This window comes from Carassius carassius, chromosome 37 (assembly GCF_963082965.1).
Source record: "Carassius carassius chromosome 37, fCarCar2.1, whole genome shotgun sequence".
Lineage (NCBI taxonomy): Eukaryota > Metazoa > Chordata > Actinopteri > Cypriniformes > Cyprinidae > Carassius > Carassius carassius.
In genome coordinates, this window is record NC_081791.1 from 26,625,999 (window position 1) to 26,642,857 (window position 16,859).

At 37.5% G+C, this 16,859-nt stretch overlaps 2 protein-coding genes across 3 annotated transcripts in view; one reads left to right on the plus strand and one right to left on the minus strand.

The window, feature by feature from the left end:
- dlgap4a (discs, large (Drosophila) homolog-associated protein 4a) overlaps positions 1-1,831 on the minus strand; it is a 124,400-nt gene extending 122,569 nt beyond the window's left edge. For both annotated transcript variants that reach the window (XM_059528449.1, XM_059528448.1), the window contains exon 1: positions 1,700-1,831. The gene's annotated coding sequence lies outside the window, so the exon portion shown is untranslated. The remainder of the gene's footprint in view (positions 1-1,699) is intronic.
- Positions 1,832-1,917: 86 nt separating this feature from the next.
- si:dkey-65j6.2 (pleckstrin homology domain-containing family G member 4B) overlaps positions 1,918-16,859 on the plus strand; it is a 51,581-nt gene continuing 36,639 nt past the window's right edge. Inside the window, exon 1 of the mRNA XM_059528654.1 lies at positions 1,918-2,007. Within this exon, the coding sequence (XP_059384637.1) occupies positions 1,918-2,007 (90 nt within the window). The remainder of the gene's footprint in view (positions 2,008-16,859) is intronic.

Below are 16,859 nucleotides of genomic sequence, written 5' to 3' on the forward strand. Positions count from 1 at the left end.
GTTTAATATGCTGCAATATGCTTAATAAAACAAAAACAAACTATGTGCAGACTCGGTGGGGGCGGGGTCTAATTAGCATATTTGTAGGCCGTCTCCTTTCAGCGAAGCCACTCATTGTCTATTATCTAGTCTACCCTTTGTATGTCCACAGCTAAGGCAAGGTTGTAAGAATTTATGAATGAACCACTTTTTAAAATCTTCCCAGTCTACTGACAAAAATGGCAGTTAATACAATTTCAAGATGGCTGCACACTTGCAGGTCTATACTACAAATAAACCGGATTGGAGATTGGATTTATCGATGATTAATATAAACTTTGTTGTAGGCCTATTTATAAAATGCATTCAGTTCATTAGTAAGTATGAACTGTATGACTGACAAATATGCATCACATAATATTAGTTTGTTTATGATAAAACTGCTAAATTAAAATTTTAATGCAATTCAAATCCATAATCTTAGATTTAGACCTCAGTATTTTTGAGTGTGTTTATGACACTTTTATAAATTTTTTAAACTGAACAGACGAGACCACTATGGATGGGCATTGTGGCTTAAAAATCTTTTGTTGTCCACAGAAAAAAGCCTGAGTGCGAGTACTGTAAGTGATGAAAGTATTTTCGCTTTTTGGGTGAGCTACCCCTTTAAGTACCTTGATAGACAATATCTTGCCATGCACTAAATCTCTGCTTTCTCAAAGGACGTGTTTAGTTTGATACCCTGAAAACCAAATACCAGTATCTCTTATCAACAAAATAAGTTAATTAACATCTTATGAAAGGAACTGTCTGTTGACTGTGATATCATGACAGCAGTCTCTCTTGCATTAGCTCCTTAGACAATTAACTTAAAGTGTTAATGATGCGTTTCAGACACTGCAGACAAATACTAAACACCTACAGCCAGACATTCTACAGATACATATGCAAAATAGCCAATTTTCATTCAAGTAAAACATTAATGTCTGAAAGAATCTGGAAACATAAGCCAAGCCATTTTAAGGGTCATTTCATGTAGAATCAGCTGCTCATATTCATACACATCTATATCTTGAATGTGCACTAATCGAGATACAAATAGGTTTAATTAAATGGCACTAACTTTGTAAAAATACAAGAAAAGCAAAGAAGCCCATGCAATTGTGTGTCAGATTTATATATCATAAATGTCTCCACGTAAACTGACAGTTTGCCTTTAAACCATGTTTGAACAGACATCTCAGCATCTCTTACAGTAACTACACAGGCATTAAAGAGTTAACCGTGATGCATTTCAGACAAACTACAGACAAAAAGACGCTAAGTTTACATATTTACAAAATGTATATATATACCTATAATGCAATAATATCTGAGAAGTGTGCCAATTGTCATGCATAGAAAGTCAATGGAATAAAACAACTTGAACACCAGCCTTGTAAAAAAAAATGTCATTGATGCCCAAGCAAATCATGCATGAATGCCAATGCTAAAAATTAAATAAACGCATACTAAATGACTAACTTGAGCACCGAGACTGAATGGAGCTCCAGCTTTGGCCCCTGGCTCACAGGCAACTGCAAAATGCGTCAGACCCGATGCAGCAGGAATTTACATGCATGTTTGACAGCAGCGTGAAGCGCTCTCCCGCGCAAACATGCGTGTGTCGTTCATTTTGGCGCATGTTTAGCATGTCAGTGTTAGTATCAGGCTCACTCACCGCGAAGATCGAGTCCAATATCCACGTCTGTTCGCTCCGTCCTCATTCGTTTCTCACGGAAGGGCCCCCGGAAAGACTCTCCGCCGTTTCCCTCCGGTAACACGGTACATCCTCTAGAGAAGAATCCGCTGCTGTCTGTCCTCCACCGCCACCGCCGATACTGAGGATGACAAACGGCGAGTGCGCATCACATCACTGAAGGAGAAAGACGGGTTTCCATGACGAGCGCTGGTGATGATGAGGAGGAGGAGGATGATGATGATGATGCTGCGAGCGGATCCCACACCAACCACTGGATGAATGCGAGAGTGAAGGCTTGAGTCTCAGTCTACAGCACACGGTAAACACGGGGGTGTAGCGATGACTGGACATCCCAGAGGAGAGAACAAAATAGCAATGAGACCTCCTGAACATCTCAATCCATTCTCATAGACAGCGATTGCAGTCTCCTGCTTCTCCGATTGTTCTTCAGGTTCCCTCTAAATAGATTGCATTGCTTTGAAAATCCACACTGAAAAGTCAGAGTCTTCATTACAAACTCAAATAATAACAAATGAAACCTCTTTATCATCTCAGTCATCAAAGCCATGAAATAAAAACAGCATTAGACTCTCCCATTTCTCAGATTTTGTCTCACTTTTTGTTAAATATCTTGGGAATTTCAGAAATGTCTAAATTCCTTAATTGCTCAAACACTGACTGGTTGTTTAATGGAAATATTGCTACAGCAGACTATGCAAGTGGTATATCAAATCTAAAAAAAGATCTAAAAATGCTGTTTTGATACTAAGAGTTGCAGAAAAGCTCTCTGAGTGAAGTGGTGGCTTCGGACTCATTCTGGTAAACCTGACTTCTCTTCATATGGAGTTTAAGCTCAGCTCAAGGAGACAAACGCCCCTGGGCTCAGCATTAAGGGCAGAACGGACGTGTGTGAACTGATGAACGAGTGATTGGCATGCACAGAGTCGAGCAGTGTGGTTTAGTACTGAACTCTTCTTGTGTTATCAAGAGCCCTTCACGTCCGCAGGCCCTTGTGCACTTGACTACGTTTAATGTTTGAAGTGTGTTTCGGAGACTCTCTATGTGAGGACGCTGCATGTAAATGCACACATGTATACAGACGTGGCTGTGTGCTCAAGGGCAAACACACACATTGGCTACAACGTGTTATTAAGCAGTGCAATGGCTGCTCTGATGTCTTGACCCCTCCTTTCTTAAGGTTGAACTCTGATTCCCAGCTGACTGGAACGGACGTCATGTTTCTGCTGTCGCTGTTATCATCAGCGCTGTAGGGGGTGAGCAGAAGGTTCGACCGCTTCACACACACACTTGCACATCGAATGATCATCTGCACCTAAAGGGCAAGTGAAAGGCAAGAACATTTGCAAATAACGCACATGAGTTTTAAATGATGAAACTAGATGCTGGAATTTATAAGCGCAAGTTTCATTTTGATAGTTGAAGGTCACATTAGATAACTGGTAAATAGAGTTATTGCTTCCTGCCTTCTGTTCTCTGTGTTCAGATAAAAGCATCTGCTAAATGAAAAAATGTAAATCACTGTAAAGTGACACTTTGTTTTATGAAAAGTAAAGTACTTGAAGACACTTCAAATTAAAAAATATCAAAGGAAAAAAGAAGGTTGTTAGCTTAGAGCATCATTCATTTGATTTTCAAATTAAAAAGCAAAAGCTATATTGTTCAAAATTAAGAAATGCATGTTTAAAAAAAATCATTTGGACACTTAATGGTTGTCAAACCATGTAAAACGATATTGCATAAGAAAATTCACACATTACATCTCTTTGAAGTTTATAAAAAAGACAATTTGCTGAAAATGTAGTTGAAAGTGAGTTTGTGTCTTCATGGGAACAAATTTGGAGAAATGTAGCAGTCTATCACTTGCTCACCAATGGATGTGAATGGGTGCCGTCAGAATGAGAGTCCAAACAGCTGATAAAACATCACAGTAATGCACAAGTAATCCACTCCAGTCCACCAGTTTACATTTTGTGAAGAGAAAAAAGCATGTATGAAAAAAAAAAAAAAAAACACATCAAGATTTCAAGTTTCTGAGTACATAATACATAAAACAGTCATTTTGTTTGAATCAGGAGAGAAAAATGTAGAATACAAGCACTGTTTACAAGCTAAAACAGTTCTAAACAAACGTGTGGATTTTGATGTGAGAGGAGATGCACTTTTTGTCACGTACGTTGATACAAGAAACGAGGAGAGATCCAAAAGCAGGTATGAGATTTATTTAAAGGGCAAATCCAAAGGGGTAAACAGTCCAGGCAGGGTCAAAACCAGAAAATCCAATAACACGAACACAAAACAAGAACACACGGAAAGAGCAGACTATGAACTGTATCTCACATACAACAAGGACTCCGTGACAAAGACTCAGACAGACCAGGTATAAATACACAAAAGGATAATGGGGAAACAGGAGACAGGTGGGGAACAATCAAATAACTAAACAAGGAGGAAGGTGACCAAATAAGGAGACAGGAAGTGATAATATGATAAACACCGTGGGAACTGAGGACACCTAATGGAAACCCAGGGAACACAACCCAGACACTGTGACAGTACCCCCCCCCCCCCTCTACAGAGCGGCTCCCAGACGCTCTAAGACAGACACAAAACAGAGACCAGGAGGGAGGCGGACAGGTGGAGGCTCAGGGGGAGGGATGTAGGGCCAGACTAACAGAGGGGAAGAGGGACAGAAGTGAACACATAAAACAAAAACAACATGAAGCCCCCCAGGGCGGAGCGGAAGACCACCACAACTGTGTAGTCAACGCCAGGGTCCCCCAGGGCGGAGCGGAAGACCACCACAACCGTGTAGTCCGAGCGAGAGCCCCCCAGGGCGGAGCAGAAGACCACCACGTCCTCGTGGTTGATGCCAGAGTCCCCCAGGGCGGAGCAGATGACCACCACCCCCCTGTGGTCGATGCCGGAGTCCAACAGGGCCGAGCAGCAGCCCACCCAGTGACTTGACTTGACTCTGAACGTTCAACGGTGACCCGTCTTGTCTCTGGAAGGTCCCCGGTGACTCGATGCTGGAGGGTCCACTGGCACCTGACTCGACGCTGGAGGGTCCACTGGCACCTGACTCGACCCTGGAGGGTCCACTGGCACCTGACTCGACCCTGGAGGGTCCACTGGCACTCTGGAGGGTCCACTGGCACCTGACTCGACGCTGGAGGGTCCACAGGAACTAGCCCTGACTCTAGATGGTCGACGGTGACTAACCCTGACTCAGGAGGGTCCATGAACACCTGACTCGACTTTGGACTGCCTGTGGAGACGTGAGATGCCTCGGCTTCAGACACTGCCTCGGCATCGGGCACCGCCTCGGCCTCCGGAACAGCATTGGGCACCGCCTCGGCCTCGGGCCCCTTTAATGTTTCATGTTTCTCCATGACTATGAACTGTATCTCACATACAACAAGGACTCCGTGACAAAGACTCAGACAGACCAGGTATAAATACACAAAAGGATAATGGGGAAACAGGAGACAGGTGGGGAACAATCAATTAACTAAACAAGGAGGAAGGTGACCAAATAAGGAGACTGGAAGTGATAATATGATAAACACCGTGGGAACTGAGGACACCTAGTGGAAACCCAGGGAACACAACCCAGACACTGTGACACTTTTTCACTGGAGGAAACATTTCTTTGGATTATGGACTTGTTAGCCAGAAGCAATGGTTTGAAGTTAAAACATCTTGATGTATGTTTCTTACAAATACAGCATTTCACTTCAGATGATGTTAACTGATGATCTGGAGTGATGTGGATTATTGTGATGCTTTTATCATCTGTTTGGACTCTCATTCTGACGGCACCCATTCACTGCAGAGCATCCATTGGTGAGCAAGTGATGTAATGTAATATCACAGTTGCTTTTATACATCTACATGATTAAGCCATTTTACCTACATTAATTTCATAGTTCTGTTAGTGGAGATAGTGGAGAAAGTTGATACTTTAATGAAACATAACTGAGAACCCAATAAATCCCATGAAATATGAAAATGTACATTCACTTTTCAAACATTATATAATGATAAATGGAAACATTGCCACAGACTATTATGGAGATGGTATCTCATATAATGTATTACCCAACCTAAAAAAAAAAAAAAAAAGAGAGAGAGAGAGAGAGAGAGAGAGAGATATTATTCAAAATTAAGACAAAACAATCTTTGGGATACTTTATAGTAGTCAAACTATGTGGGACATTTCCATAGTTGGAGAAAAGATGTTTTTAAACTCCTATATCTATAACATAAGTTGCACAAACAGGCCACTTTCAGCTTTCAAACTTTAAAAGTAGCTCAAATGATCTAGATTATAGATCTAGATGTTATTTAGGCCAACATCAAAAAGCTTCCGAGTTGAGTTCGACACAGATCTGAGCTCAAACCAGCAGGGACAAACCCTCAGCTGCTGAGTCCATATGCCTCCGATTCTCTCCTTCATCTGCTGCACATGCTGGAAACTCACCTGCTCTCCAGAGTAAACCTGCATGCTTTAGAGAGGAAAAACAATCAAGCATTCATCAGAGATCTGCATTACAGGTGCACCAACCTGAACCCAAACCAACTGAATGTTGATTCATTCGATTCTGAGAAGTTTTGACCTTTGATGGACCCTCAGCTAGGGAAGATTAATGTGATTTGATTAGATTAGTTAGGGTAGATTACGGTTAGATGATGTTGGGGTTCATTCTGCACCTGTTGTACAGTTCTGAAATCAGATTACATCCATTCCTGCTGATTGAGAGTGTGTTATGCAACGTTACATATCTAAAAAGTCTCAGAAATACTGTTCAGTGCATTATTTCAAATATTTAATGATGTATTAAAAATGTGTGTGTATGTGCGTGTGTGTGTGTGTGCATGTGTGTGTGTGTCTGTGAATATATATTAAAAATTTGTATAAAATAAAATACATTTTGTCTAAACTTTGGTCATTTTTAACTTGATATGCATCTAAATCTGTAAATAAACATGCTGCCGATTGCTCATACTATTATTTTTTAATAAGCTTTCAATGTCACGACTCCAGACATTGCATTTGCTAATGGTAATTTAACATATGCTTTTTTATAGAAAGGGACTTACAGTACACTAATTGTAGAGAAAAACCAAGGGTGGAGTGTTTTTTCCTCAAGGACACAGTGGTAACGAGGCAAGACTGTTATTTTCCAAATAACCCCTGAACGCTCCACCATCATCAGAACGAAACGAAGCCAGAATCCTCTCAAGCACACGATGAAAGCATCAGATCCGGCTGGAGGACTGTAGACATGGTTTGCATCACTCAGAGCTGCCGGGAGAGAGTAATGATGCGTTAGTAACTCTCAGAGGTCATGGATTAACTGTTTATCTTTATCAGAAATACTGGTCGTCTGCTTAACACCCAAATCCACAGAGGTCACCAATGCCAACAGATCCCAGTGAAATCATTCCCAGAGTTAATTCAGGATTATTTATGTACATTTATTGTGTTATTTAATACTTTGAATTAGCTTTTATATATATATATATATATATATATATATATATATATATATATACATATATATATATATACATATACATATACATATATATATATATATATATATATATATATATATATATATATATATATATACATATATATATATATATATATATATATACATATATATATATATACATATATATATATATATATATATATATATAAAATTATTATTTTTTTCAGCTTTACATGTTTTTGTTTAGGGCATAATATTATCATGTGCTTTTGTCATTAATATTATTTTTTGCAAAATGTATATTAATCTATTTTATTTGTATTTAATTCGATTTTATTTTTAGTAATTGTATTATGTTTTTTGTCATTTGTATGCTTCTTATATTAATATTTCTATTAATTTTTATTTTACTTTTACTTATTTTTTATTTTATTTCAGTATTTCAGTTGTAATTTTTGGTATGCACTATTGTTATTCATTTTTATTAATTCTCTTTTTTTATTGTTATATACATTTTTATTATTTAAAAAAACTTTTTTGTTTTAGTATTATTAATTTTGTTTTGTACTTTTGCTATTTTTATTATTTTGTTCTTCAGATATTTATATTCATCTTTATTTTATCTTTTTTATTTTCATTTTCATTTCAGTTTTAGTTTTCATTTTATTATGTGCTTTAGTGATTTTTATTCATCTTTATTTAATCTTATTTTTTGTTTTAGTTTTAATAATTTTGTTAAGCAAATGTTTCATTTTTATTCATTTAAAAAATATATTAATATTTTTTTTTATTTTTTTATTTCCGCTTTAATATTTCCGTTTTAGAACCGCAACTTAAACTTTATTTCAATTCAAAGATTCAAAAAGAAAACCCAAACAAGAGATGTCATAGCTTTTTAGCTTCAACGAGCCATTTCAATATTTAAGCACTGAAATAGAATAGATTAGATACGGTAAACAATGAATGTGCTTATGATTTCCCCGGCAGTTTAAGTGTAAATCAAGATGTTTTCATGCTCAGCAGCGACTCACAGCTTATCCATCATTAACTGCGTCACTGTAAATGTGGCTGTGTGAATGATTTTCCCCAGATTCTCTCTTTCGATCCCAGTCTTCACCCGCCCCCCATTCCTCATTCCAGGAAGAGTGTCTTACAGGAAGGTCGGGGCCTGAGCCACGGATCTGCAGTGATTGAAATCTCCTCCAGCGTCCTCATAAATAACCCCACCACGCTCAAGTGGAGCTGGGAATGAGGAGAAACAGTGAGGGGGGAAAAACATCAGATCTTTTTGGAATAGCAGGTCCAGAAAATATTTTTTCAAAGAAGCCTGCTAATGCGATACGGCCAAGTGGGGCGGAGTATGCAAATGAGTGTAGCATTTTCTAGAGTGTCTCTATTGTGCAGGGTGATGGAGAAATCTGCTCATTTACAGTCAAGTCTCTCGCATAGATGGACTATTAAAGCAGGAAAAGAGGTCAGATCAGAGCGAGAGATTGAAGTGCTGGCCATTGATTATGGTCACTAGACTCAAAACACACTAATAACAAACTAGAGGTTAGCTCAGGACAGGGAAGATACACAATCAGACTGATTATTTCTCAACATGCCATTACTAAACTCATTTCAGACACAAAAACTAAATCACTCATTGGTTAAATCCATAATCTCAGCTCTATGAATCTGAACGCAGATGTGTACGCGAGTGATATTGGCTTCTATCTGGCTTCGTAAGTAATAAAATAAGATGGAGAATATTACTTTTGCTGCTCTTATCATATTTGCTTTTATTACTGTTACAGTGACCTCATTTCCAATGTGGCATCGCGATACAGATTTCTCAAAGTGGGAGTGTAATGAAAGCCTTTATCAGTGACGTATGACGTGTGTGTGTTAATGTGATATCTAGAGCTCATTGAAATCGAGTGAAACTCTTGGGTAATGCAGTGTGTCATCATGGCCGGCCCTTCAGAGCCCAAACTACAACAGACTCAATGAATTAGCCCACAGATATAAACACAAACAGACTCATACAGACTAAGGCCAATATGGGCTTCATTTAAGAATAAGCCACTTTAGGCCATGTTACACTGATTTTACCATGGTTAAGGGGTGTTTTTAGGCATAACATGAAGCAGCCCTTGCTGGTAATATCACTGTAATGTACAGCCTCAAGCAGCTTATACTGTTATATGATAAAAGAAGTGAATTTTCATCATATGAAAAATAATTCAAATAAAAAACAATTTGTGTTAGTATTATTGCATTACTATTATAGTTGTATTTATATATTGAGTTTATATATTTTCTGTTTTAATTTAAATGTAACTAGTAGTTACAGTTTTAGCAATTTTGTGTGTTTTTGCCATATATATATATATATATATTTTCCATTTATCTATATAACTAGCTGAAAAAAAAAAACTGTTTACGTTTTTGAAATGTAATTTTGTCACAGTTAACGTTTATTTTATTTTAATAAAAATGACTAATGAAAAAACTAACTAAATAAATAAACAAATTAATAAAAGACATCATTGCATGTTATTCTAAAGAAAATAAGGATTTATATATATATATATATATATATAATCTGTCATCTGTGTAATAACTTGCTTCCTCCTCTTCCTTGCTTCTTGAGAAGCGGACAGGGAAATCATACATTTTTGTAAAAGAAATGCTTTTAAAGAAATTTTAAAAGCTTCTCAAAAAAAAAGACCTCTTTTGAACTATTTTTGTAGAATAATCATTTAATGGATACATTTTGGACAAAACTGGAAGATTTCCAGGAAAACAAGTTATGTTCAGAATGGAATGATTAATGTACTACTTGCTTTTTTCCTTTCTTTTTTAAACATTTACATTTACACATTTAGCAGATGCTTTAATCCAAAGATGAACAAAGGCAATTTGTCACAGATACAATAAAATTAGCAAAAAACAAGTGACCCAGTAAACACTATTCAGTGATTGTCATGTGACTTTATCACATTTTACATTCATTGGCTCTTGGGTCCATCTATTATGATGAAAAAAGGCTTTTGTCATTGAATTTTGCATACAGTGTCTTAACTTTAGGCAGTCTAATCAAATAATGAGACAAAATAGATGTTAAATGTCACGGCTGTTACTTCAACCTCATTCCTCACTGGTAATTAAAGGTCAGGTTGACCGGATTATTTAAAAAAAACTGATTGAAATTGAATTTAAATAAATATATTTTTTAATTAAATACCATCAGAAAGCGATTGTGCCATAACACGGAGTTTGTTCCACCGGAGTGTGATTTTAAAAAAGGACTTTTGTGAACGTGACTCATCTCAAACCCCCACTGAGAACAATTTTTATCTTCACAGCACAATTTTTTCTCTGGAGTGCATGTTGCAACCCTTTCTGAGCTCCCAAAACCTCAGAAAGAGAACAGAAATGCATTCCATACCGGCATATAGTCAAGAAAACAAGTGTTTTTGTATGTGTATCTCTAATACTAACAGTATTAAATGTTCTGCAGAATGTGTTCTTCCTCAAATCACGTGTGTTTTTATTGATCAGATGTTCATTTTCACCCGCTGGGTGATAAAACTCTTAGATGCACACTGAATGAGGAACTGAATCCACAGAGACCAGAAGAAATGGGTGACATTAACCAATAGAAGTAGAGAAACGGCAATTAGCATGCGTTTGTTGTAGGCAAGCATTCACCTCTTCAGTTATTCATGAAACACACGGCAGGATTCAGGGACATGACATGTCACATCAGCACGCTACAATTATAGAAATACGATTTGCATTAAAGATTAACTACAGACACTCTCGTCACAGGTTAATGGCATTCTGTTCCCCACGAGCCACTCGATTCATGACCGCTGCTGCATTAATCATGATCTAGTCCTGCTCTGAACTCGCTCTAAACCAACTCCAAATGCTAACGTGGTATTTATTTTTGGCCCCACAAGGGCCAAAACGCACTGTGAACACACTGGTCAAATATTATTGATCAAAAACTGCTCGTCTACACTCATCCTGGCTATTTCAGCAATGGATTATTTGCATTTAAGATTATTGGATCATGTTTTAACAGAAAATACTATTTTAGTGTTATTTCTTTGTAATTGTGTAATTGACCATTATTAAAGTAAAAAATGTTTCCACACCAATTTTCAGGGTTTGTATTCATAAAAAGAGAAAGAGTTCACACATTATCTAGTGATGCATCTTTCAAAGCTAATATTCATAGCTTTCAGTCACATGTTTTTTGTTCTTAACTTTATTTATCCTTCCTAGTAAATTTAGGAATTTTTAGATATTTGCAATGGAATGTCAAAAATTCTATGAAGAAACTATTTTTGCAGTTATTGTTATAATAAAAGTTATTATTCTAATAAACTTTTTTATATTAACCTTTTGATAGTTTAATCATATAAAAAATGGGAAAATGCTAAAAGGCTTTAATTTAATTAATTGCTTTAATTGCTATCATTTAATTCAAGTAAGCATATATATATATATATATTTTTTTATTAGATGTTAATTTAAATAAATACCTTTTAAAATAAAATTTGTGTGCTGATCTCGCCTATTGTTTTCTGTCTCTCCTTGAAGCGTCCTGGCATGAACGTTGAATATATATTATAATATCCTTTTTTCAGTCCAGTCAAATAATTGCTCATGAAACACAAGCAGAACAAACATTTGATGCAATTCATTTGTGCACTAGAAATCAACAGAGAGAATCCCTATATGTACACCACTTTAAAAGCATCTGCTAAATTAATAAATGTAAATGTAAGTGCATTATTGAATACATTTTATGGACTTTCACAAAATGTACTGTAACAGGTCGCCTGTGTATTGCACACATCCTGTATATTGGTGAAAGACAGTAACGCCATTTCTTTTTCTCAGTATGCAGCTTTGGCATTCAATTAACACAATATCACCTAATACAGTTTTAAATGGATTATTCTGGAAAAGATTTCACAAATACAAAGTGAACTTTCGCTCACACAAAAGGAAAGCATCTATTTGGTTTCTGAGTTTGAAACTGTAGGTCATTAACTTTGGAGTCTGTGGCCCAGTGGCTCATGGAAATGGGTCTGTCCCGCGGAGCGCTGGCAGTGCGGAGCAGACGTGAGCTCATGCTAGTGCTGGGAGATACTGCACCAATTACTCTCTCGGTGGGGGAGGCTTATTTACGGAGGCGTTTTTGGCTTAAAATAAGCTAAAGGGGTCGGAGGACCTTGCGGCACCACGGTGACACCCCCCCCCCCCCATACTGAGCTCAGCCAATCACGACTGTGGAAAATTGCTGACTCAGATAGATCACCCTAGCAACTGCATAACAACCACATAACAATTCCATCTCAACCTCATAGCAACCACATACAGTAGCAACAGCTAGAACACATTGGCTGCGTCTCAGTCAGCTCCCTTGTTCAGTAGTCAGGGCCATAGACAGTAAAAGAAATGGACACAGCGACCCCATTGGAACTCAATTGAGACAAGTGAAGCCCATTTTTAGCGATTTTTAGCACTTCCGTTTCTGATGCGCAGACTCAAACTAAGCTTGATGACGTCAGCAACCTGTCTGACAGATGTAAATCTTCTAGTAGCTGTGCGTGAAAACTGCCATCATTAATCTTGCAGAGACGGCGAGCTTGAGCGGGGAGTTCTTTGGCGTGAGTGAGCAGGAGTAAGTATTCTGATTCATTACTTTGTATAGTATTTTAAAATGTAACGCCAGGGCTTGTATCTATGGGCTTCTCTCTTGACATCTCCCCGATTGCCTGCGAGCTTCTCCTCCTGTCTGTACGGTAATTTCTCTACTGTGCGACAGAGAGTCGAGTGGTTATGACGCAATCGTTAGCCTATTTTTACAAAAACTGTGTATACGGGGCCATAATGTAACATAGAAGGTAATGGAGCCCTTTATACATTGTCGTGTATCTTTAGAAATAAATAATGGACAAATTGAGTCTTTAAAAGCCTCAGATGTAAAGTTATTCGCTGTCAAAGTGATGCCAAAATGAATGGGAGTCAATGGGATGCTAACGCAAGTGAAGTTCTGCTACAAGATGGCGGCACGCGGCCGACTTCAACTTCCGGTCGACTTCCTTCCCGCCTGGTCAGGGCACTGATCAGGGAGTCAGCCATCTTTAACGGCAGTCTCAACCGTGATGCCCTGAAACTCAACTGTACAAATGTCTCAAATATTCAGTCGAGCCTACCCTACTTATATGTGTCAAAATGCCCATCTTTGCGAGTATCACAAGCATCTACAGTCATTTAGGGCTAAAGTGAAGGCAAACAGCCGAGAAAGAAAACAGGTGTGTAACACTATACTAGACCCGGGCAGCTCTTAAAGTGACAGCAGTCTAATATCCCTGCTGTCTTTCGTTCATGTAAATCAAACAACAAAAGATATCATGACCTCTCACTGTTCCTGACTAAATCACTTTTGTAACTTCAGTAAAAATATATTTAATTTACACAGTGAGGACAATGCAGTGTTTTTGATTAATTTAAAAGGTGTATAGCATTTCTTATTTTATTTATATATTTTTTTTTTTCAGATTGCTTGTTACTAGTTTCTTATTCTTATTTCATCACTGCTCGTTTTTACTTTTCTTCTGTGAGCTTGAGTTTTTCTCTTTATTTATTTATTTATTTATTTATTTATTTGTGTATGTATTTGGTGATATTGACACTGGTGATAAGAATTATGAAAATTCTATAGTAACCAAAATTGTGATATACTGAAGTAAAAACCATATTAAAAGATATATATCATTATCATGAAATAAAATGAATCATATTGTGATATAAGATTTTGATTACATCTCCCACCCCTAGGGGCTGCAAATTTTGAACACTGTATAATAATAATAATAATAATTACTTAAGACTTAAAAAAAAAAATTCTAATAAAAATATCTGAATATACTTAAAAGTTAATTTACTTGAGAAGTAAATTAATGTTTTCAGAGAATGCATATATTTTAACTGTTCATTTTCTTACCTTTTAATTATAAACCTTACCAAACATCTACTTACCCCGGTAAATATGTTTTTCTTGTTGTACGTTAAATAAACATCTAATATATTTTCTGAAAGCAACCATATTCAGTTTTGCTTCTTTTGTAATTGTATCTCATTTCCAGGATGATGACTGGAAAGTAAGACCATTTTGTGTGTAGAAAAACAACCTTTAAACAAGAAAATAATTTAACCACATCTCTAAATACTAATCTTGGCAAGAATATGACATATTATTATTGTGGAACTCATTGTACGAGGCCCCAATTATATAATACAATGTGGCTTTTATGAATATTATAATAATAATAATAGCATTCCCTGCAAAGGGCACAAAGCTGCGTAAATGAGTGAATTATAGAGAAAGACACCGCGCTAGTACAGTGAGCAGATCATTATGCAAGCGACGAGAGAGACACACTAGACCGGTCTGGAGAGCCAGACTGTGCTTCTGTTATTACGACCCTATTTAGAGGGAAGCTTTTATTCTAAGCAAACTGCCCATTGCTCCATTATTAAGAGTGCTGCTCTAATGGGCCGGAATTAAATGATACAGACCTGTAGAAGAGTCTGCAGATTGATCTTTAGGAGTGACCGGAGTAAATCTGCCCCTGCTAGGTAAACATAGCACATTAGAGTCCATTTATTCATCAGTGTTATTTACCAGGCGGCTAAACGCTGCTGTAATAATGTAACTGAGGTCTGTGTGCATCTCTGTACTGAAGCTTCCACTGGACTGCATCTGCATGCAGACATGCATTGAATTTTCCTCAAAAGATCTGATCCTGAATACCTTGAAAAAAGCCCTCAAGTCTCACACAGAGCCTGCTAACCCAAAAAAATAAAAAATAATTTCTTAAAAAAATAAAAAAATTATGTTTATTTTTAACTTTCTATTCATCTAAGAATCCTGAAAAAAAAGGAAAGCATTAAATAACCAATAGAGTTATTGAATCAACTGCATAACAATGCAAACAATGCATTAAAACCCCACGTAGATCATGAAAGCAACTGTATAGCAACACCCTCGCAAAAGACTTTACGGACTAAAAAGGTAAGAAGTTCTCACTCCAGTTCACGTGTTTTCATCATCATTTTACATTTTTCCCCTCAAACGCTTTCCAGGCATTTGATTGGCTCTCGATTGCTAAGTATCTACCCATAATATACACTGCAGAGGTTAAAGGTGCAGTATCTAGCGGTTACTGTTGCCATATTGAGGACATACATCAGGAAGGAGCATTACTGACAATGGAGTGCAACAAGCCTTACACTATAAGCAGGTTGCAAAAATCTGAGATACTGGGCTACTTTTATGCTGTATTTATAAAGGAATGCATTTTTTATGGAGCAGACCCCCGACAGAGGGGAAAACTGTGGGGGGTAAAAACATGATTGTGCTAGTTTTTAAAGCAATTGGTCTGGTTTGGTTTCACAGTCCTGGCAACCCTGACTGTAAGCTGATGAGTTGATTTATCAGTGTTTTAATATGTCTCTGGCCATAGAGCTTTTTAGATGGATGCCAAGACTTGTTAGGTCGGATAGACTCTGTGATCTCTGAGCCAGTTCCATGGCTGCAATACGCTGCATTTTCCAGCAACTTGAGGTGTCGAAATACTATTGGGGAAATTGGCAGTGGGCTGAATCACACAGACTAAAAGAAAACACACATTCCAACACGGAACACACACTTCAAAAATAGAACAATGGGCTGTAGCATTGTTTTTGAGAGAAACAAGTATGTGAACTTAGCATTTCCTAATTATCTGCAAACATATTATGGTATTTTATGCTTTCATTGAGTTAAAAATACATAAAGCACCTTTAAGCACCACAATGTGGAATTAATGCTGCAAACAACTGGCTAAAAACTGATGCTTTCTAAATGATAAGTGTGAAATGTTCCTATTCTCGGATTTAAAAGTGGGGTTTAGGATGATAATAACCCAGGTTTAAGAGCAGTGAGAAAACACTTATATGTGTTTGACTGTACAGTTTGCATGACAACCGCTTCCACAGAAATCAATTATAAGAATATCCCAGCGTGAAGCACAACCGTTCCCACATACCAGAACTAGAGCAGCTTCCCAGCGGACTTGGCTCACATGGACGCATGCGGCGTGTGCCAGGAACGGCACGCATGCACTCCATCAGTAACGTAATCGAGCCTTCAGCTCACACACACACAGATGGGCGTCAGAGAGCTGGCAGGAACTCGCCACATTGTGCTAAATACAATCTGATCACACAAACATGGTGAAAAATACATCGCAGGCAGTTTCACCTTTCAGCAGCTCCACCTCAAAGGCTGCTGGGAAAGCACTCTGTCAGAGGGTCACAAACACGCGTATTTGTATAAAATCTAACAAGGTGGATGATATCCCGGTCTGAAGTAGGATAGCTTGCCACTTTTCCCATCGAGTCTATAGAGGCTTTTGAGTGGATTAGCGGGGGTTTATGGGTAGAATTTCAGAGGATATTTTGAACCCAGTATGAACGTCCTGTTAGCTAATTGTAATGTGGCATGCTTTATGAAAGTAAGCCAGATTTATTGTTGGATTTACCGTTCAAACCAGCAGATACAG